This window comes from Penicillium citrinum (assembly GCF_028827155.1).
Source record: "Penicillium citrinum strain IBT 23319 chromosome Unknown utg000009l:1.0-4274883.0:1.0-4276374.0, whole genome shotgun sequence".
Classification (NCBI taxonomy): Eukaryota; Fungi; Ascomycota; class Eurotiomycetes; order Eurotiales; family Aspergillaceae; genus Penicillium; species Penicillium citrinum.
This window is the reverse complement of record NW_026622694.1, coordinates 273,549-296,283: the sequence shown is the minus strand read 5'-3', so window position 1 is coordinate 296,283 and position 22,735 is coordinate 273,549. Positions and strand designations below refer to the sequence as shown.

Below are 22,735 nucleotides of genomic sequence, written 5' to 3'. Positions count from 1 at the left end.
AAACAAAAAACAGGATTCCCCCTTCCCTTCCGACCGAGCATTTGCACATCAGGTGTTATTCCCCATTTTCTCTTCTCTAACGCGCCATGTATGTATGATGGCAACGAATGTCCGGTGGTCTCGTGATGATTTATGATCGCCCTGTGGTGGGCGCCAGATACGGGCTTTGGTAAGAAGACCCGGTGTGGGATTTGAATTGCATTCGGATTGATTTGATTAAACTCAGGTAGTATTTAGTACGTACCGTGATGATATTAGAGAATACTATGACTGTCATCACTTGGGCCGATTAATGCAATACTCGTAGTTGTTATCTATGAGTAAACCCTAAGGATTTAAGATGGAACACATCACATGACTATTACTGCAAGGCAGCTACTAGTTGTACATTGATACTATCAAGTACAAGCTGAAGTGATTCCAGATTCAATTTTGACCGAGGTAAATTGTTTGAAAGCATTTACCTCGGTCATAAGTTACTAAGAAGCTAAGGGATATACATTGGATCATTTAAGACCATCAATCATAACTTTTATCAGCGGCGTAGTATATAAATATACTCACGGTCCGGAAGACCTAATTGAGTACATCTACGTACTGCAATCAAGTAGCACATACTTGTTTGAAGAGCACCACCTGTACGCATTTGGGCAAATGCGTAGAATATAAATCAAAAAATAGGCATACAGGCCCGATTCTCATAATCAACATTCCCCTCAACACTCTCAATTCTCTCCCCGCAGGTTCCAAAAACCCGATCCCAAATCCTAGTCTGTTTCCCATAATTCATACTCTTCCTCCACCCCTTTCGATGATGTAAATCGTGATCCTCAATAACTAAATCCATCTCAAACCACCTCATAATCTCCGCAAGAGGATTGGGTACAGTAGCATGTAATCTCAATCCCGAATGTCCCGCAACTTCTGCGAAAAGTACATATAATTGACAAATATGCCAATCGTAGAATCCCATTGGAAACCCGAGAGCATATTTCATTGTGGCGTAGGCCATTAATGGGATTCCGGCTATGTCGAAAAATTCTTGTTCTGAGTCTGCGTAGATTGTTAAGAGTGGGTTTGGATGTTTTGTTAGATGGTGTGTTCGGTGGAATTTCCAGAATGGTGATATGTCATGCATGATACGATGATACCAGTAAAACCAGAAGTCGACAGTTATACTGTAGAGAGAGATTTCAAAGAAGAGGGTTGTTATCGACGGGATCGAAGATATTATTGACATTGGCGTCGTTGTCTTGTCGTATGTCAAATATGTTGTGAAAAGCGGTCTTAAGAATCCCGCTAAGAATACTGATAACAGTGTCTTTCCGACACCTGAATCTGGAACTCCGTCTCGAGGATGTTTGTCTCCGTCTAGGAAGCCGTGTTTATGGCCTAATTCGCGCATTGCGCGAAGTTGACGGAAGGCGAAGAGGCGGGAGGCTTGGTAGTAGAATATGAAGGCGACGATTGGGTGGAAGGGGATATTTGTGAAGTATAGCCATGTTTGGTGGAGGGCGAGAGGGAGGAAGGAGTGGATTAGGATCCAGCGGTGGGATTGCCAGTCTGGGAGGTGTGCGAGCTTGTCTGATTTTGGGTGGACGGGGATTTCTCGGGTTGGGTCGTCGTGGAAGACGTTTGCTGAGTTGAGGATTTTATGTGGAATTCCCCATTGAGATGGATCGTCTCGCCAGGTGGATTTCATTGAGGTGTGGTTACTCATTGTGAGTGAGTTGAGGTTGAGGTTGTTGTGTACAGTGTATAGTTAGTGTATATGTAGAGTTGAGATAGGGCAAGGGCATTTTTATATTCATCTAGATTTGCACAGGTGGGCATTAAATATGAGGTGATCAGCCTCGGTCCATGTGCAAGCTTAAAAATGAGGTTCTTCAGAGATCCGCATGTTTAAATCATGATTGTACAGTACCAGTGTAGTAAATGGAGACTGATGGTGATTCTTATTGGCCCTTCGCAGTGGTTACTCTTTATGAACTAGTTCGTGATGATCTCTGGCATCCGAGATTACGCAAATCAGGTAGTGTAGCATACTCTATGCTGTAGTATAGATATACCAGGTATATATTTGTACTCTCCTATATGCCATAATTCTATAGAACAATCTATTATACTATACTAAACTATACTAGGTATGCTGACTATAGTTACTTGTGTAGATCAAGTGACTTGTACAACATCACCGACTACAGTGGACCACAGTCCATCTTCAGTTCACTGTCAGTCAGAGTTAGCAGTAGACGGGGGTTCGAATCCTGTTGATGTCATTAATTTACTTCACTCACTGAATTCAACAGTTTACCACTAATCACTAATACCCAGTCACTCCATATACTACCTAGTATATTAGTATTAGTAGTAGTAGAATCATGTAGTGCTATACTGAAGTAGTATTTTAGTCTAGTCCAGATACAGTACCCTATATATTATCAACATACTCAATCTACCCTACCATATCTGGATATCTACTCATATTCTGTTATTTCACTACTACTGCGTATACTACTCCGTACTCTGCAATACAATATCATAATATTATGCTATAAAATGCTATACTGACTGCTGACTGCTGACTGCTTGTTGCTGATGAATGTTCTCCGCCTACCCCACCGCATCTCCGCACTCCCCGGAGATTCAAACTTTGTTCCTTCGACTCTTCTTCTCGACTTCGCTTTACTAATCTTTCAGTTCTTATATACTATTAACCCCTTGACTCAGAGGGTGCTTTTAGACTCTCCCCAATAGCCTCCATGCTGAACTGACAACCACGTGGTGATCGACGCGCTGCAGTGATTAGCCCTGCTATGGCACCCAATGGCGTTGCCCACTCTTAACCCAGACATGCCTGACGACGATCAACCCTCCAAGCGACGTCGTCGCAGTCGTCGCGCTCCTTCAGATCGCAAATTTGAATGTACTCATGAAGGCTGCGGCAAGAGTTACTCGCGCGCCGAGCATCTCTACCGTCATCAACTCAACCGTATGCTCCATGTCTGAACTGCGCTTGCTATATATCATCTTGAGATATACATGATACATAGTACTGGCACTCTGACACTTGCACTACTTAGATACCCCCAAGCAAATCTTTCGTTGCGACTTCCCAAATTGCTACCGCTCTTTTGTCCGACAAGACCTCTGCATTCGCCATCGCGAACGTCATACCACCCGCGGCTCCCAACTCCAGAAACGCGACTCATTCGCCGATTCCCACGATGAACCCTCTAAAGCCCTCATTCCAACCTCCTCCTCCCCCCTCCTCCCCATCAATCACACCCGCAGAATACCCATTCATGACCGAACCCCCTTCTACAACATCCAAGTCCCCACCAACCTCCACCTACCCCCTCTCCACTTCCATCGACACGGCCGACATCCCAGTCTCGGGATATACAGACTTCACAGGCGTTGTCAGCCAGCCAGACGCTATGCTCGACTTTGATTCCATGTCAAATGCATATCCGATATTCGGAGGCGAAACTTATAACCGCTCCCCATTTGCAATGGCTGATGACTTTGCAGCGTGGTTGTTCAGTGAACCGCTTGCACCGCTGGGTTACGGGATGATGCCATTTGTTCAGAACCAATTCTACGTCAACGAACCTAGTTATAATAATTTCTGTACCGTTATTCCACAGCATCCAATGAGTGTAACGAGTATTCTTGACTCGGGCTCTCTACCAGCTCTCATCTCGGAAGAGAAAAGGCAGGAATTGCTACATCTTATGGCCACTCGATTTAACGAGGCTGCTTATTCGGCAGATACAAAACGAAAAGATGCTCTCATGGACGGAGACCTCGAGAATGACCGACACGTTCTTAGTCTTCGCATGATGCAGACTTATATAGGTTCATATTGGTACCATTTCCACGCCCAGATGCCAATCCTCCACCAACCAACCTTCGCCGCGGACCGTACCCCTAATCTACTATTGCTGGCCATCATGGCGATTGGGGCTGCGACTCTCGATAAAAATTACGGCCAAGCGACTACCGAGACAGCGGCTGATTTGGCGAGTTTTATTGCGTGGCATTTACGCTGGGAGATTTTTATGGATGCGGATTTTCGTCCACCGGCTCGTCTTTGGGTCTTTCAGGCTTTGCTTTTGTTGGAGGTTTATGAGAAAACTTTCTCTACGCGGGCTTTACATGAACGTGCTCATATTCATCATGATACGACATTGACTCTTATGCGTCGGGGTAGTTCGTTGATTGGTCGAGCTTCGTTTGATTCACCTGATACCAAAGAAGAAGATGAATCTTGGTCGCACTGGATTAAAGCTGAGGCAACTCGTCGCGTGGCATTTGCTGCATTTGTCCTTGATTCCACGCATGCTACTATGTTTGGTCATTCGGCGAAGATGGTTGCTCATGAACTTCGTCTTCCTTTACCCTGTGACGAGGCATTATGGGCAGCAACTAGTGCTGCAGAGGTCGCTCGTGTCCAATCCAGTCTACAATCTCATGGGGTACGACCGGTGATGTTCCTCGATGGATTGAAACGCACGTTAAATGGACAACCAGTACGAACGAACTCGTTTGGTCGGATCATTCTTATTGCTGGCTTGTTGAGTGTGAGTTGGCATCTGAATCAACGAGATTTACAAATTAGTTCTCTTGGCGTTGGACAAACACTCGGTGGTCGAGATAAATGGCGAACATCTCTCCTCCGCGCCTTTGATAATTGGCGAAGAGATTTCGACGAAGCACTTGGACCCACGACATCGACTGAATCACAAACTCGTGATGTTCTACATGGAATCGCGCATATGGCATCTCATGTTGATATCACCGATATTCAAATCTTCGCGGGAAAAAGTCGACTTATGGGACGATCGATTACAGCTCGTGATTATAGTACCGCGCGAGAAAAGACGGAACGATGGGCTACGAAAGCTTCGGCTCGAGATGCGACTTTCTACGCGTTGAAATTCCTTCATGCCTGTTTCGCTGATCCGGGGTTACTTTCGACGGAGTATGTTGCTCGTGAAGATTATCTTCTTAATCGGCCTTGGGTGATGTATTTTGCTGCATTGGTTGTGTGGACGTATGGATTTGCGTTGGATGGACCTCTTCGTCCACCGCCGGTGCTGGTTACGGCTGCGGATTGTCGGCAGGATATGCAGGCCTTCTTATCGAGAGTTGGAACTGTGCGTGAACCGAATGATTTGGAAGGGATGGAGGGACGAAAATGGATGTTTGGGATTAATGGTTATTCTGCGTGATTCGTTTGCGCGGTCGAGATGGGAGTTATTGGGGGAGGCTGCGGCGCTGCTGGACAGTTGCATTGTGAAGTTGAGGTCTTAAACCTTCCTGCTGGGTATATTAGTATACTTTTAAGTTCAATGTAATATAGTACTCAATCTATTCCGTAACTCTACGCTATAACTAATTCCAGTAGTAGCTGTATAATACATGATCCTACTAACTATGTACACTACATCATACATACAATGAATGCACTAAGCGTTGCCCGCGCAACGGCCGATCTCCCCAAAGATGACCCTCCTCGATCTTCTTCATTCCATTCCAATAAATCTCCCCTTAACCAATCCCTTCATCGAACATTAACCCCCTTCTTCATCCCTCGAAATCTTCATCATGGTGAGTGTTGATGTATTTCCCTTTCCGTCCGCCTTAACCGCATTTCTCCCTTTTCCCCTCAACCTTCTCCCTCCACAACAACTCTTCACCACATCACATCACATAACATCACAACACACCAAACCCCATCAACAACACATCAAGAAACTCGAACAAAAGTGAATCAAGTGAAAGAAATACATCATGGCTAACAGAAACGAGGCCTCAACCAACTACAAAGAAGCCTTCTCCCTCTTTGACCGTCGTGGCTCCGGTCTCGTCTCTCAGGATCTCCTGGGTGACCTTCTCCGCGCTTGTGGACAAAACCCCACCAAGGCTGAAATCGCCGACCTTGAGGCTTCCATCGGAGGTGACTGTACGCTTACCCCCCCGCTGCTAGTGACTAGTCTTACTGCTGGTGCTATTGTTCGGTGCTCATGCTAACTGCAATAGTCGACTTCGATTCCTTCCTGAAAGTCCTCAACCGCCCGGGCGGTTTCCGTGATCCCGGTGAACCAGAGGAATATTGTGAGGGATTCAAGGTTTTTGATAAGGAGTTGACGGGTGAGATTGGTCAGGGTCAATTGAAGTACAGTATGTTATTAACACCCACTGGGAGTGGTACTGGCGATGGTGGCCATGGTTGAGGGCTGTGCTAATGCTGATACTGTTCTAGTCCTGACGAACCTCGGCGAACCCCTGACTGAAGCGGAATTCGAGGAACTTGCCAAAGCAACTAATATGGGCGAGAAAGTTCAATATGAGGATTTGGTTAAGACTATCCTGGCCAACTAGATTCCCCACGAGATGGTGATCGGTGCAGTGATGCGTGGAAGGGAAGGGGAAGGGATGATGATAACCCTGGTTTGAAGTGTGATTATTTCTTCACGTTCATATTGTTTTTTTTTACGAGTTACGCATGGATATGGATTGGCGCTCGGACATGTTCCGCTGTATTGTTAGTGATTGGATTATAACGTTTTCGTTCATTGTGTTTATTGTTTTCTGTTCCATCGTAGACATAACCTTTCGGAGATGAAAAGTATCAATCCTTGATTATAGCCAAGCCCTCCATTCCATCTCTCCCACTCCCCCATGTTTATCTCCCATTTCATCTGTTTCAACAACGGCCCCAGGAAGAATATATACAGCTGGTGGTCTCTCGGCTTCAGTCTCATTCTCATTCTCTGCATCCTCGGTATTGGCGTCTGTATTCGCATTCGTTGAATTCCTTCCCTTATTCGCCCAATGAACCTGATCAAGATAATACCCCATGACAACACGACACCGTCCACACCGAAGTAGAATGCGTTTTTCAATCCCATCTTCGCGACGAATTAATGTTGCGCGTCGATCTGGTAGAGTCGTTGAAAGGAGAAGTGTTGTGTGTGTTGTTTTCGTTTTTGTTTCTGGGTTATCGGTGGATGTAGATGAGGGGGCTGACATTTGTGATTTCGCTTCCAATGGCAGGATTATGGCGTTGTCTTTTGTTTCGCCGGTTCTTCGGGGAGAGCGGTTAGGTTTCGTGTTGTTGCTAGGAGGAGGTGGTTGCAGAAACGGCAGTGTTGTGTGCGGATTTTTAGATGGGTGGGTGAGGGTGATGAGGTTGACATTTTGGTTGAATTGGAGATTAGAATTATCGGAGTAGGTTAGATCAAGTCAGAGACAGAAGAGGTTGGGTTGAGTTGACGCTTTAAGCTGCAGTGATGGTGTAGGGCAGCTTTGGTTGAGTGGAAGTGCTGACGGGATTTCGAAGTAGATTCTTCCAAGTTGAATGGATTTGTCCGGTAGGATGCGCCAAGTAACGGCAATGAGTTACTGCACTGGAGTAGCAAGCTGGTTGTTTCTAGAGAGAAGGTGAATTGAGGCAGTTCAATCTTGACCGTGGAAGTTAAGAAGTGGAGGCTGAGAATTGCCAAGAGCGGTGGGTGAATTTGCACTGATGAAATATACAATGTGAGTATACATTAATCATTGGAACTTGGAATTATATCAGATCTATACTGTTAGATTTTTGATCAGTGGCAGATGGACTTGCGATGATTTATGCCTCTTATTCAAAAAATTGCTATACGATGTGTATACTACGCAGATATCAGTGGTTGTATGAAGTAGATTAGTTCTATGTATAACAACGAAACGACGCAGTAGCAGGAATAATGTCTGAATGACAATAGATCTACCCTTTGATGTTAATAAAATAAGTGCACAAAATGTTATTTCTTGGACTAAAAGGGCACTGTCTCCGATGTATGTTGAATCGTATACTACGCCGGTAAATTTTTGTGAGAGGGTGTTTCCGATTAAGATATATGATTCAGATAGATTGTCTTGTCCGAGCTGTGTCCTAGAGCTGTAATGTTTGTAATATAACGCAGCATATCATATTCCTCCGTGTTTCTGACAAGCCCATACTGCTAATTAATATCCTACACTACTGATTCAACGTCAATGAACTCCACGAGCTAAATATCTTAGCCCCTGAAACAACTCCACTATCTTCTCCAAATAATCTTCTCCAAATACATCTAATCGAGATAAGAGTATGAACGAAGAACCAACTTTGATTGAACAAGTTCTTCAATTGTCTCAATATGGATTTGAATCTGGAATTTATACTGGCGATCAAACAGCAAGCCTATATACTGATGATTATGTCCGAATATTGATACTAGTAGAATACTCTCATTCGACCAATTGATAGAGACCCGGGACTTTGCACAGGACGGAGATCTCCCAATTTATAGAGTGTAGATAAAGTCATGATTCTCAATATCTGTCAGATCGCGGAATCTGTGGACTGTCAGCATTGCAAGTCGAAGAAGGAGGAACGCCAGAAACCAAAACTCACTCTTGATTCTCAAGTCTCACATAATCGGGCGCCGATCGGATGCTTTCTTTGCGTCGATTCTCTTTTTGATACCAGAACCAGATGAACAGAAGAATGAACAAGCATACTCCCCAGCACACAATGATGACAATTTCGGCAGAGACGTAGCGAGGGGCATCCTCCGGACGAAAAGTAAGTGGGCCTATAATCATATAAAAGTCTTAGCAGCTGCGATAATCTTGAAGTCAACAATTTCACCCTGCAATGGTTGAACAGACCAACTATATTACCAACACAATAGCCAATGAGATATAATGCTGCGACTGTGGTTTTCTTGGTGTATCCGGCGACATTGGATGAGATCAATGATAGTAAAGCCACGAAGGAAGTTGGAAAAGCTTGTGTGAGGTAATAACCGACTAATCGACCAACATTGTTTTCTAGTGGGAGGGCCACAATAAGGATGACACCTAGTGTTGCTGTGGCAAGACCTCCTAGACTTGTCAGAATTCGTTGGCCAGTTTTGTCGCCGATGTATCCATTGAGAAGCAATGCTACTATCTCCACTGCTCCTGCGGGTGTTCCATAGAGCAAGCTCTGTTCAGGTGTATAGCCAAAGCTAGTGATCTATAGCAAATCAGCAGACATTAGTCAATTTGTAAAAATAAATAAATATATATATATATATATATATATATATAGCGAAGCAAGTCATAGAAAACGGGGGATAACATAACCTTACCAATTGACTGAAAAAGTTGGTGATACCCCCATTCGGAATATCAGCAATAAGAGCGAAAAAGAAGAATGCCCAGGTCATCGGGTCCAACAGAGCTTCTTTGACCTGATACCACTTGAATTTCTTATTACCAATACCTTGTTGGTTAATTCGAACTCGAGCAATAGCCAGAATCCGATCTTCCTTCTTCAACCATCGTGCATTGAGTTGATTATCCGGGATAACCCAAAGAAATAGGAATCCCAAAGTAACCGTGAACAACCCGGTAAACAAGAAGACGATTTTCCAAGGCTCAATACTGGATCCATTCTTCTCAGTTCCGACTGCAATCCCGTAGGCAACAAGTCCTCCAAAAATCTGACCCCAGCCATTAAAGCTGTACCAGAAATTTACCCGTCTACCCTGTTCCTTGCGGGTATACCACTGGATTTCTTCGTTAGTATTAGTCGGATTTTTCACGGGGGTTTCCCAGTCAGCAGGGGAAATGAGTGTTTACCTGAGATGTTAAGAGTGCAAACCCTGGCGTCACTGCTGCCTCGAAGACACCCAGGAAAAATCGGATAGCAATTGCACCGGGATAATTCTTTGCAGCGGCGAAACATGCGAGAATACCACCCCATATCACGATACAAGCTCCAGAATATTTTCCAAGTGGTAATAATTGTAACAATCGACTGGTTGGATATTCCCAAGCAATATAGCCTTTTGTCGATTAGCTTCTGCAAGCTCTGCACTCCAATTAATTGGAGAAATACTCACCAAAGTAAAATATACTTCCAAGCCACGAATATTGATCTCCAACTAAGCCTAAATCCTCCTTTAAACCCATGATACTCGAGTAAGATAGGGTGGTCTCTGATGATCTCGTTAGCTCGAAATTAGCTTAAGTCGATATTGGCGTTCGTACTCACTATCAAGGAAATTCATGCCATAGACACAACACATTACAGGCATAATGTGCCAATCGATAGTTCTTAATATGCGGCGGTTAGTTGCGTCATCTAACTCGATTGCTTCGCCTTCCATATTCTCGAAGGCTTTCATGGCTTCATCTGTATCATTGCCATGTTTGAGCAATTTTGGATCGACATTTTTCATGGATAGCTCGAGATCTGTGGCGTCGAGTTCGCCTCGGGCTTCTTCCTCTTTATCCATGATTCGGGAGCAATTCAATTGAACACGATAGATTGATTATTTCACAGGTATTGTTTGACACTTGTACGATTCGGATTGTGCTGGTAGGTATCATGAAGAAATCCCAGAAAGAAAAAAAGCGTCGGAAAGTTTATACTTTGATCGTGAAGGATGAATGTGATATGCAACAATTGATCAGAATGAATAGAAATACAACTTCGAGAATCATGAACGACATGTCGGGATAATTAAACCAGTTGAATACCACCGATGAACAGGTCTAGCGGGGGGGATAGTGGGATGTATGATTGCCGAAAGATAGTCATAGGATCTCTGGTGGATCTTTGAATCATTGGATGAACCGTGGTCCACGATAATCTGCCAGCAGGATCGGCGGGAGGAGACATCGTTTTCAGTATAACCCTGACGCGAGATCCAATTAAAAACGGGATTTCCCGGTAAGTCACTTATGAGAAGGTTTTGTTGCTAAGTTGTAAGTGGCCAATTCGAGGGGTTGGAGTCTTTAAGCTCGGTCGCATGGCTGTTATCAAATTGTCATGGATGGGGGGAACTCTTCCGCCACTTCCAGCTCATCCGAGATGTTCTTTGAAGGGGATGGATCATATGTTGGGTTTCGTCACTCTGAATTATGATACAAGTATGATTGTTCTTCAAGTTCAGAGTAGATTGTAGATTACAGTATCGTTTCTCTGGAGTTCAGCTGAGTTAGGGTTAGCGGAAACCCGCCGAGGTTATAATACTCTGTACACATACAATGTATATACAATGTATCATGATTGGCACGAATTGCCGATAGATCATCACGACGGCTTATATTTAATAATGCGAGAGCTGACTCGTGGCAAAGTAGATACTGATCCAATTAGAATCATCTTGATGGAGGAGTTAGTTGGTAAGAATGCGGGGGAATAGTCTCTCGTTTGCTCTGCCAAGCTACTAACAAGCTTCCCCACAGCTTGGCTCGGCTTATTCTCTGTCTGCCCTACAACTTTATAGAGAGTAGAGTATATAAAAATATTCAGTAAGTTTACAAGGATTCGAATTGGCTTCCCTCGTAACTTTGGATTCACCGCGGAAAAGTCTGCGGCGAGATCCGAAGTAGCACAGGGACATGGTATGACCTTAGTGAAGTCAATGCGCTTCCACTGTAGTCTGAACGCTAGAATGGATTTTGACCTTTATATTGTATTGTTATTTTACTGTACGTGATTGACTCGAGCTTTGAGGACGATTCATTATGAATAAGTGGGGGGGTTTATGGAAGTAAAATGAAACCATATACGTTTGACTCGGTGCTATGTTCTGAGAAAACGAAGCCAGCGAGAATATCGCCATGGGCCCTAAAGTGCAGTAGAGATGAGAAGGGGCCGTTTTTGACCGATGAGGGGAAGTTGGACAGAAATTAGGGCTAGGATTGTTCTGTAATAACCTGGAAGTCCCAGTGCTACCTAAGTAGTATAACTAGATATAAAAAAGTTCACTTAGATCTTCGAGTCGGTTAGTCACATTGTGAGTGTCACCATCGACATTTTCATTTACTAGAATGCATAGATGATAGGAAGAATATCACCCATATAGAAGATCAGTAGCTCGTCTGTCCAAGAATGTACTCTAGATATCCAAGGTCTTTGTATTCAAGGGTTACTCAACCTACAAAGACGAGTTGAATGTGAAGCACTCATCCCTAGATCACCATCCCTATATTAATATGACAAAATGCTGTACATCTCTCTCTGCAAACAATTCCTTGATTTGATACCTAATCAATATGAATGAAGTCATCAACTATCAAAGTGGACCCTGAAGTCTCTCTGTAATGTGGAGCACCGATCGCGCTGTTCACCATTATAGAACAAGATTTGCGATTCATATACTCTAATAAAATAGATATTGCAAATAGGGAATTATAAAATTAATAAGTCTTCCTTCGTATAAGTATCTCTAATCATATTGATAAATGTTGTGCGCTGCACTACAAGCCGGCGTTGCACGAGGAAGAAGACCCACGTCACATCGATTTCGCAGTACCATAAGATATTGTGGATGTCAAGGTCAGCGAGATAGATTGCTACATTACAATCTGAGAGTATTTGTATAAGATGATAAGAAGTTAAAACCGGATTTCAGTATCAGTATCTCTAGAAGAAATTGCAGCATGAAGTTAAGGGTACACCAGTACAATCGTCAGCAATACTATCGCGAGTAGTCTAGTAGACTACTGGTAAGATTGGAATTCATGCAAGACTTGTATTTCTATACTATCTAGTCTCAATATAATAGGCCATCCAAGATGAAACTGGAACTAAACTAAACTAAACTAAGCAAGACCAAGTTCCTTATAGAAAGCAGTAGTTTCAGGTTCACGGCCCAAGAATTCAGTTAAAGTCTTCATTTCATCCTGAGATCCACCCTTTTCAAGGACTTGGTATCTGTAGCGACGACCAGCAGCCTTGTTCATGGGGTCATCTTTGAAGACGGTGTAAAACATGTCTGTTGAATAGACTTGGGAACTAAATAGTACAGATATAGTTAGTATTTGCTCAAAGATTGCTTAAAGGGAAGGGGAGTACCTTAGATATCCGTAGTATCCGGCATCATATCCACCGATCAAATGACCAAAGGTAGCCTCGCCGTGACCCCATTCGTCGCCGGCACCGAGAGCTTCGGGACCATCCATTTGAGTGATTTCCTTGCGGAGACGGTTATATGTTGCTGAGAGGGGGAGGGCCTCGATTTCTGCATGGCTGGAAGGTTCGTGGACGGTCATATCGAAGATACCGAAGTGAAGTTGACGAAGGTTGAAAAGAGCGTCGTTGACATGCTTTGTACGAATGAGGTTATCAATAATTTCGTCCGGGATTTGCGCGGCGGGTGCCCCAGTGACTTCCTTTCCGGCACGCTTCTGCGCTTCTTGCCAGCCGTTTAGATACTCCGGTGAGAGAGTTGCGTAGTGTGTGCTCAAGGCACGGAGCTGGGATGGTGTCCAGCACCAGTTTTCGAGCATCTGTGAGGGTGCTTCGACGAAGTCTCGGACGGTGTTTGTGCCGTGGAATCGGGAGTGGATTGTCTTTGAGACGAGATCGTGAATTCCGTGACCCAGTTCGTGGAAGAGAGTTACGACTTCGTCGTGTTTTAGGAGGGATGGCTTCTTTGATGTAGGCTTGGTGAAGTTGCAAACCAGTGCGGTGGCTGGGTAACGACGGTTGCCAGAGGCATCGATGAAGCCCTATCGATTGTTAGCAAAGTCCAAAATGGATAAGTGGAATATTCTCTCTAAGAATGCTCAAACTTACTGGCTGCAGGTTGAAGTTGGCGGCGTGGCCATACTTGCCCTCACGTGGGAATAGATCCAAGTAAAGATATCCAACGAAACCACTGCCCTCGCCCTCATCATTCCAAACACTGAAGACCTGCACATCCTCGTGCCAGACAATATCGTTGCCCTGGCCGGTAGGAGCGATAGCCGCGCGGTCTTCGCCAATGACTTCAACGAATTCAAGGCCGAATAGCTCTTCGAAGATCTTCAGCATACCTTGAATGGTCGTCTGGAGGGGGAAGTACTCCGCAATGAGCTGCTGATCCAGAGAAAAGTCCCGCTCAAGCATCAATCGATCGTAGAAGCGGTGGTCCCACAGATAATACTTTCCATCTGACTTAGGATCCAGACTCTTCTTCAATTCCATCAGTGTAGCAATCTCAGACTTTCCACCAGCAGTCAGACGTGTGCGCAGATCACCAAGGAACTTATCTACGGTCTCGGGGGTCTTGGCCATCTTGTCTTCGATGCGGAATGCAGCGTGGTTAGGGTATCCCAGTAAACGAGCAGCTTCATCACGGAGAATGATAGCCTCGCGGAAGAGAGGAACGTTCTGGTTACACTTGTTCTCGTTGGCGACCATGACCTGACGACGTGTCTCCGCATTGGTGGCATACTTCATTGTCGGGAATAAATCCGGATATTTAAAGGTGAGCCAGATCTTACCGGCATTCTCACCTTCACCCTTCTTAAGACCGGACAAGACGTCTTCAGGGACACCATCCAATTGCTCCGGAGTAAACCAGATACCACCATTCTCCTCGTTCAGGTTCTTCTGGAACTCAATGCTCAATTGACTGAGACGTTTCTTAATCTCCTTAAAGCGGGCACGCTGAGGGCCATCAGGTAGACCCAATCCATTTCGAATGAAGTCCTTATGTTCCTTCTCGAGTAAACGACGAGACTCAGGCTCCAATGTCTCATTCTTCTTAAGGGCAGCATCGACAAGCTTGAAGATATCCTCCCGCATAGCGGATTCGATGAAGAACTCATCCATCAGCTCCTCGGCCTTGGATGAAGCATCTCGAAGCTTCTGGTCAATTGAAACTGCCTGGTAGAAGCCTAGGATATGGGCCTCCAGAGCCATGACATTCTCATCTTGAGCCAAGGGTCCAAGGACATTGGCGAAGGTAGCATTCTCAGCTTGAACGGAGCCAACGACCTGGTCCTGTACGCTGCGAGAGGTCTTGATGATACGCTCTGCATCCGCTACAACGGATTGAGGGGTAGCTGTGAAGATAGGCGGGGCTTGTGGCGGACGCCGAAGGTGAGCGGGGGCCATGGTGGAGGTTGTCAGGTATCGGGGATAGCTGGAGCTGTTTATTCGAATATGACCCAGCACAGAAGAGAGGCGGGCGGGGAGTCGGAGGAAAGGCGCCACGATGACGAGAAGGAGGAAGAGAAGATGGTGGCGAGCGGTGAGGGTAATGATGGCGGGGATAGATGGCGAAGTGTGAGTGGCTGTGAGATCTGCAAGTTGGATGGAGGTCCAACCATCCGAGGTGAAGTCGAAGGTGATACAGGTCAGGTGATTCATACACTCGGTGGAGTACACAAATACAGTGGATAGACTGGATTAGACTATGGAGTATAATAGTGAGACTACAATGTAGAGACTACAAAGGAACAAAACGTAGGTTTGAACAAATAATGAATAGGTCGTTTCTAGTTCGTGCAAATTATCTATGTGATAGCGCTTTTTGAAGGAAGACAAGATAATAAAAGAAAGATAACTCCGTGAAACACCGCCCAGCCACTCGGATGCAAAACAGAAAGTATCATAGATAAAACCGAAATCAAGCAGCATCCGCAGTGGGGACGGGCTCAGGAATCTTGGTCACTTGAGCACCAGCACGGATAATACGCTGGCCACTCTCATCACGAACGTACTCGGAGTTCTCCTTGTGGGAACGCTTCCAGATCTCAACTTCGCAGCCACCGCGAATCACACCCACACGCATGGTAGAGAGCAGGTTGTGAGCGGCGTTGGAGTGGTAGTAGATACCACCGTTGAACATGGCGGTGGCATCCTTGCCAATACCGGAGTTGATCATGGCCTTACCGCCGGGGTGGTCCTTGATGAAATCAGTCACATCGTGGACAACACCAGCGATGGCAACCAGGCCACGGCCGTTCTTGGCCTGCTCGACATAGTCGTCCCACTCCATGACGGGGAGCTGCTCCAGGGGAGTACCCCAATCCAGCTTGGAGCGCTTCTGGTCAATCTTCTTCTGCAGTTGCTGGACGCGGCCCTTCTCGATTTCGTTGGCACGGAACTGCTTCAGGTCATAGGCGAGACCCAGCTGCTTCCAGGACCAGATGGTCCACTTGGTAGGGTCATACTGGTGCCATTCGATGGCATTGCGGTAGTCGGAGGGGAACTCGTGGTGGAAGTTGTGGTATCCCTCACCGAGAGTGACAAGGGCAGTGATAACGTGGTCACGAGGAGAGTTGCGGTCATCGAAGGGTTGGTCACCGAGCCAGTGGGCCAGAGAGTTGACGCAGAAAGTAGCCTGCTGGACGAAGAAGATACGGAGGATACCGGCGTAGACGAATCCACCGAGCCAGTCACCCCAGCCAAGGCCAGCAACGAGCATGGGGACGATCAGACCCATACCGAAGACAACCTTGAGGTAGTGGCGGTGTTGCCAGATGACGACTGGGTCCTCGTTTAAATCAGAGATGTCGGTCCGGCCAATTCGCTTGGGGTTCTGCTTCATGACCATCCAGCCGAGGTGAGAGTACCAGAAACCCTTGCGAACGGAGTAAGGGTCCTTTTCGGTATCGGTATAACGGTGGTGAGCACGGTGGCCACGAGCCCACCAGCGGATAGAACCCTCAACGGCACCGCCGCCAACCAGGGCGAGCCAGATGCGGAGAGGCAGGGTAGCAGAGTAGGAGCAGTGAGCCCAGAGACGGTGATAACCTGTGAAATGTGAGTATTCGGGTTCGATATTGATATGATCTTCTCCTTGGAATGGATTTTCCGTCCCAAGTGATGATTACTTACCTGCTGTGATACCCAGACCAGTGAAGAAGTAGTACACAACAGCCCAGATGGCAGTCTTCAGCTGCAAGGGAGTCCAGAATGCCTGGACACAACCCATGGCGGGAATACCAAGAATGAGGTAGACATTGAGCCAGTTGACATGTTTATACCAGTTCTTGCTTGTCAAGGGAGTATCGGCGATGTGCACCTTCTTGGTGTCTGGAGCCCGAGGGCGAGAAGACTCAGCCTTGGTAGACATGATGTCTGTTCTCGTTCTGCTGATTCTGTTCTTGTCTTCCTCAGTCAAGTTGACAGAAATACAGAAAAAAACAATTGAGGTGAGAAGTGTATAAAGAGAGAGTGGCGTGGACTAGTGGGCGAGGGAGCTTTTTTTTATATGGGGGGGCCCACTTGGGACCAACGTTGGGGGAAAGGAAGGGTTTGATCGCCAACGGATATGGGGAAGCTCAGCAATAGAACGAATCAAGCAGAAGCACGACAACAAAAGAAGGAATCACAAGATCCCTCGGCACGAAAGAAAAAGAAAGAGAATGAAGATGGGATGATCATTCAAGAAAAGAAAAAGGAAGAAATGGGCCAATTCCACCCAAAAGAGCCCGTCCGCCGCGTGCCTGAGTGGCGTTCCTTCCTTTCTCGTTGAGAACAGCCCCAACACTTTTTGCTTAGTCATTCTACTTCCACCAATCGGATACAACATAGTCTATGTACAGTTCATACAGTATACAGTGGAAGATTGTATTCATAGCGACACTGTGTAACGGACAATTATATATGTAGATGATAGTGATAGACTGCATGAACTAATACTGTTCCTCTGCTACTGTATACTACAATTGATACAATATATAGCAATTGTAGTACCAGATGGATGTATCTACACGTGACCTACGGATGCGGCTCGGGAGTTTACAGCCGGAGATACTCCACAAGCATACAATTGTATAGTATGTAGCATCTTAAACAGTTACATAGAAGATTATAGAGAACTGGTACACAGTGTTTCTACTAATACATATGTATACTCTACGGAGTACAGTGCACCATTTGACCATCCACTGAGGCAAATACAACCCACTTAACTCTGCAAATATGAACTGCATTGCCCCTGCGTCACTCACAGCCCTACGGTGGCAACCAAGACGAAAATGCAAACTTCAAGTCCCCTACCTCTCCCGACTGATCCTGTTGGGGTGAACATGTCTGCGCTTTGTCCCGTATGTATGACCATATCTCGCGACTGTTGTATACAGCATTGCCTGATTTGAATGAAGTCATTCAGAATCATCCGTGTTGATCCCCAAATTTCCCACTGCCAACTTCCCCTCTCCTCCGGCTTCTCTACTTTTCATGTGGGTCTTCGTCACGAAAGGAATTTGTTGGGTTCGGCCGAGGCTAGACTTTGTCACGTGAGAATCAGCTCATCAGGTCATGTGATCCAATACCCCTTCAAGGTCACGTGTGGGTGGGAACGGGAATGCTGATATAATCATCTGATATAATCATTTATCCTCAAATGATTGGTTGATTGTATATTGCTGTATGTATGTATGTACAGTATGTATGTAGGGTACTTCGATCCCCCAGAGGAAACAGCTGATTTTCTCTGAATTGCCTTCAAAGACAAGCCTTCTGAAGGGCACTCGAATTCGCCGATGATGTAGCTGGATGCATCGCGAAATATGATTTGTGAGCTCTAGCTGACAGTTTGGGTACCCGACTACTATGTTCGATGTTGCCTCTGGGTAGAGAGGAATCGATCGAAAGTTTACATCCATTGGAATAGTTTGGACGATGATTCGTGTTCTGATGATAACAAAAGAATTAATGCAAAAAACTTTTGAAAGGGACAATCTTCGATGCATCGTGACCGGCGCCTGGGATAGTGTTCAATTGTCTTGTCTTAGAAGATGAATGATTCCTGTATTGGTTAGCTCATGGGCTCAGCGCAGACCTGTCTCGTGGAGAAAAGAAAGCAGTCTTCTTAACAATAAATCATGGCATATTGTTTATCAGTATTAGGGATTTCTTTTGGTAGAATAATACATGGTGAAGCTAGCAGTGGGGAATTATTCAATGCAGATTTATTTCTTTTCAGCCTGGGTCACTGGATTCATTTCAGGATTCTCTGCTGCAAACTATAAAGTCATACATTGCCGGGAAATCACCTCTGCTGTTCCTTCAACCGTCCTTTCTAACACATCAAAACCTTTGGCATGATAGTATGGTAAGTCAAAGAAATTAACGGGGCATTTCAAATTCATCGTACATCACCAGAACCATGTCTCGGATAGCTTTTAGTACTGAACATTTCATATATTCCTTTCTCTTTGCGCTTTCAATAATTTGCAGAACTTACTTTATCTCAAAATGCCATTACTCAATTCCGATTTCTTTTCTTTATTGTAATACCCCAAGAATAGACCTTGGGTACTATAAAAGCCGCATACCTCTCATGTCTTTAGCCATCTACTCATCATCTAATTTGGATTTCCCAGCATAAGCATTCCAAAGCGAGAGCTCTATCATGGCAGCTGATAACTGCACTATCTATTGCTACGATCGCCTTGGTACGCACCATCACGGCACGACAGCAAATTCCAGTCCAACTTGTTCCGAAATGTCAACAAGCTCTAGCGAATCGTCATCCTCAGATGAGTATGGAGTTACTCCTGCGCCTCTAGAGCACAACCTGAGCAAGGAAGTTCTCAATCTGTATGTTGAGAGAGTCCGTATTAGCTTGCAAGCAGAGAATTACGGTATTGATGAAAATGCCCATAAATCAGCGCATGCGGTGATCTACCTCCTCACCTCTGACGGTAACTCTGTTGAGCTTAACATGGGCTCTCCATCCGCAAGAACCTTCATTGGGAAGATGATGATTCGCCAGCGTCATTTCCGAAGACACAAAAATTCGATCAAGCGATGGACGCTATATGTTGATCATCACATGTTGGTAGGGGAGATAATCTCAATTCTCGAATATCATTCTATGCATGTTTATAGATATGATCCTTCTGGTCTGGGATGTCGGTACTGGGTGTAAGTTGAATTATCTAATATGCTAGTATTGAATCACGTATGCTAACTTTTGGAGTAGCTACAATATTATCAAAGAACTTGCAAGTTATGACTGCTTTGATCATTATTCGCGAGATGGCGCTTTGAGGAAATTTGTAGAAGAATTCCAATATTCTTATCCATCGGGAAGCGATCGTGTGTTTTCCCCAATGGTCAAAGGTAAGTTTCTGTACTATAGACCGATTTTTTTGAAATGAGTGTGTAAATGCAGGTGTGCGAGTCTGTGAGCCAAGAACATCTCACTGGTAGTATTGGATGAGAAAGGGAGGAACCTAGGGGACGGTATGGAAGAAGTGAAAAGTTTATTAGGTTTTTCACTAAGGACATTTGTTGTCTCGCGTCGAGATTTCATGGCAGGTCGCTTCATTTAGGAAATTTCCTTGAAGAGCCCAATAGATTTGTCTATATTCCAACAACAATATTAGTATTGCTTTTGTTTGTGGTTAATGAGCTTTTCCCCTCACAATAGCCATATAGGATTTCCGTAAGACTTAACGCTCACTGCGGCTCATATACTGTGTACTCGCTAGACATATTTCAAATTGGACAAGCTCATACTGATCGTGGCAGGGATTCAAAAGTGGCAGAGATTCAAAATGCTTGAACTTATACCATATCTCTGTATTGTCCCTTGCAAGCAATTATATAATTGTGTTTGAACAGACTGGGGTGGGAAGTCGCCGTAATCATCGTAAATGTGTTCGGGAGATAGTCGTAGCGCGCCTTCATCAATTGGAACTTCCTGAGGCTCTCGTTTCAAATCCCATAAGAGTCTCACACTTGAGGTCTGGGCTATGTAGGAGAATTCGTTTTCCCACCTTTCCACGTCTCTTGTTGATATGTGTATCCCTGCTAGCGGGTTTAATCCTAATTCCAAATCAAAACCGTCCTTGTTCACTAGGAAAACATAATCGTTAGAGGGAAGTCATTTGATTAGGGTTTATTTCGAGGCAGTTCTGTGCTTGTACTGTAGGTACATTCACTGCGTTGATGCTGTACTCTGAACTTTTTGAGGGGTTTGTAGTTTGAGGCGCCCTCTTCATCATAATCATACTACACCAAATCGTGTGCCTGGCGGCGGTAGATATCTTCATAATGTAAGTTAATATATATAAGGAAAGACAGTATAAGTGAGTTTCCTGCTTTCCTTTGTTCCATCTCCACGTCTTCTTTTTTTCTGTTCACTCCATAGGAGTCCCCAGGCCATCAGAATCATCAAAATCAACCACGAGTCCTAGCCCTTCATCCCTTCAAGTAAAATCAAACTCGAAAATATCCCCAATCTGATGAGACCAATGATCCTCACACTCAACTTCCGGCTTGCCACGGTGCTCCACCTCGACATCATAGTGAAGTACATTCAATTCAACACCGACCTCCTGACAAGCTTTGTCTGAGATTGGTCGTCAAAACATGGACGTCTTTTAGTTTACCTTGCCAAAGTCCTTCGATATCAATAGCTCGCAAGCGCGTGAATTTGTTCTTTGCATGGACCAGCTTTTCTAGCTCCCTCAGGCCTGTCGAGAAGGGCCGCTCAAGTCTGACACATAGAGATGTTCTAACGAGACAGGCAGAGCGTCGACTGGAGGAATGAAGGTCGATACATCATAGACGGAATCAAAGCCATCTGCTTCATAGTCAAAAATTCCGTCCAAATCCACATGTAGCAGGTCGCATAATCGCAGGTGCAGAGTTCTGAGCTTTGTATACTCCGTCAGGCTACCGATCCAACCCAGCTGATTATTCGTCTCTGGATATGAGACATCGATGTATAAATCTTCCAGGCTGTCTTTCGCTGATATAAGAGATTGGCCATAGTCCTGAATTAAAAGGGGAATAAATTTCGTGTTATAAGCCCAGTAGTCCAGATATGCCATCCGCTTCGCGTTAGGCAGGTAAAGGATTTCAAGTTTCTGCAGGCGGAGATAAGAGGCATGAAGGCATTATGTGAACTTGCTTCCACTAGATGAATATGTTCAATGGGCGATGACTTTATGGGGATCAGATCAGCGAAATTGACTCTGCTTTGATCCTCCAAGCCAGCGATCAACGCGCCTTTGAATTTGCGCATAGATTGTAGTCGGAAAAAAGGCGCAATTTTATAAACCTGAAAATTGAGCCCGGAGTTGAAAGGTACCTGTATGGTTGTTTCGGTAAGACACGAAAGCCCATTATTTCGGGACAAGAACTCCAGGAATCGTTCCGAGATATCAGTGTACCCTCCCCACTCCATCTCCAGTGATATAATATTAGGTACGCAGTTGAGTAACATTGTTAGCCAGAGGTCTTGGCCCGGATAACTACATTCCTCTCCAGGAGTAGCTGTAGCTGCTGCCATCCATACTTTGGATTCAACGTCTGACGGCGCAAGACGTTATATCAAGTCCGAAATGGACTGGTTGCAGGACCGCTGCGTCGGATGAGAGGTAGGTAGATGAGACTTGCAAGGTGGGTCTTTTGATTTCGCAAGCGATATACGGGTGACTCTTTTTGCAAGGTCTGGAGCTTCCAGAAGAGTCTCCACCAGCTGTCGGAGAGATTTCTCAGAGTAATAATGGACATTAATTGATGTGTATGTCTCCTCAAGGAGGGCTACACTGCGTCGGAATTGACGACAGCAGCTGGCAAGGTGGAGACGGTCCTAAGAGTACGGAAGATATTTTGCAATCTTTATGAGAAGTTCACCGGGGAGGGTTTGAATCATGATGGGAAATGTCGTGAGATGTGGCGGGGAGTAGAAGAGATGGACGGCGGGAGGGAGGGAGGCGAATATATAGCCTGAGCACTACGATTAACGGGCATCCTGGACTTCGCGCTGGAGAGGGTCAAGGAGCCACTTCTTTACACCTCGCTGTCTCATTACTATTCCCTGAAAGCATCTATTCGACACACCAAAAAGAAATACAATACTGGTCATATTAACAAAGATGCTATCCAAAACGAATGTATATAAGCTCCCTTCCAAATTAACTAGGTCAATTTTCTTACATGATCCCTACGCCGGTGGGCAGG

At 45.2% G+C, this 22,735-nt stretch overlaps 9 protein-coding genes across 9 annotated transcripts; 4 read left to right on the top strand and 5 right to left on the bottom strand.

Moving 5' to 3' along the window:
* Positions 1–670: 670 nt before the first annotated feature.
* On the bottom strand, positions 671–1,720 carry N7469_009595 (sterol desaturase family protein; the record flags this gene model as incomplete). Its single annotated transcript, XM_056648500.1, has 1 exon — positions 671–1,720. The coding sequence occupies one exon, from the start codon at positions 1,718–1,720 to the stop codon at positions 671–673; it is 1,050 nt and encodes a 349-aa protein (XP_056495631.1).
* A 1,106-nt stretch (positions 1,721–2,826) lies between these two features.
* On the top strand, positions 2,827–5,237 carry N7469_009594 (putative C2H2 finger domain protein; the record flags this gene model as incomplete). Its single annotated transcript, XM_056648499.1, has 2 exons — positions 2,827–3,003; positions 3,084–5,237. The coding sequence occupies 2 exons, from the start codon at positions 2,827–2,829 to the stop codon at positions 5,235–5,237; spliced, it is 2,331 nt and encodes a 776-aa protein (XP_056495630.1).
* A 562-nt stretch (positions 5,238–5,799) lies between these two features.
* Positions 5,800–6,390, top strand: N7469_009593 (uncharacterized protein; the record flags this gene model as incomplete). The annotated part of the gene is made up of 3 exons (XM_056648498.1): positions 5,800–5,971; positions 6,049–6,189; positions 6,272–6,390. The coding sequence occupies 3 exons, from the start codon at positions 5,800–5,802 to the stop codon at positions 6,388–6,390; spliced, it is 432 nt and encodes a 143-aa protein (XP_056495629.1).
* Positions 6,391–6,651: 261 nt separating this feature from the next.
* Positions 6,652–7,041, bottom strand: N7469_009592 (uncharacterized protein; the record flags this gene model as incomplete). Its single annotated transcript, XM_056648497.1, has 1 exon — positions 6,652–7,041. One exon carries the CDS (start codon positions 7,039–7,041, stop codon positions 6,652–6,654), a length of 390 nt encoding a protein of 129 aa, XP_056495628.1.
* A 1,295-nt stretch (positions 7,042–8,336) lies between these two features.
* Positions 8,337–10,319, bottom strand: N7469_009591 (allantoate permease family MFS transporter; the record flags this gene model as incomplete). The annotated part of the gene is made up of 7 exons (XM_056648496.1): positions 8,337–8,388; positions 8,447–8,627; positions 8,704–9,052; positions 9,168–9,587; positions 9,661–9,866; positions 9,924–10,019; positions 10,076–10,319. The coding sequence occupies 7 exons, from the start codon at positions 10,317–10,319 to the stop codon at positions 8,337–8,339; spliced, it is 1,548 nt and encodes a 515-aa protein (XP_056495627.1).
* A 2,317-nt stretch (positions 10,320–12,636) lies between these two features.
* Positions 12,637–15,172, bottom strand: N7469_009590 (M3 family metallopeptidase; the record flags this gene model as incomplete). The annotated part of the gene is made up of 3 exons (XM_056648495.1): positions 12,637–12,829; positions 12,890–13,545; positions 13,613–15,172. 3 exons carry the CDS (start codon positions 15,170–15,172, stop codon positions 12,637–12,639), a joined length of 2,409 nt encoding a protein of 802 aa, XP_056495626.1.
* Positions 15,173–15,431: 259 nt separating this feature from the next.
* On the bottom strand, positions 15,432–16,883 carry N7469_009589 (stearoyl-CoA 9-desaturase sdeA; the record flags this gene model as incomplete). Its single annotated transcript, XM_056648494.1, has 2 exons — positions 15,432–16,561; positions 16,646–16,883. The coding sequence occupies 2 exons, from the start codon at positions 16,881–16,883 to the stop codon at positions 15,432–15,434; spliced, it is 1,368 nt and encodes a 455-aa protein (XP_056495625.1).
* Positions 16,884–17,081: 198 nt separating this feature from the next.
* Positions 17,082–17,285, top strand: N7469_009588 (uncharacterized protein; the record flags this gene model as incomplete). The annotated part of the gene is made up of 1 exon (XM_056648493.1): positions 17,082–17,285. The coding sequence occupies one exon, from the start codon at positions 17,082–17,084 to the stop codon at positions 17,283–17,285; it is 204 nt and encodes a 67-aa protein (XP_056495624.1).
* A 1,977-nt stretch (positions 17,286–19,262) lies between these two features.
* On the top strand, positions 19,263–19,810 carry N7469_009587 (uncharacterized protein; the record flags this gene model as incomplete). The annotated part of the gene is made up of 3 exons (XM_056648492.1): positions 19,263–19,533; positions 19,649–19,684; positions 19,770–19,810. 3 exons carry the CDS (start codon positions 19,263–19,265, stop codon positions 19,808–19,810), a joined length of 348 nt encoding a protein of 115 aa, XP_056495623.1.
* Between the last annotated feature and the right edge of the window lie 2,925 nt (positions 19,811–22,735).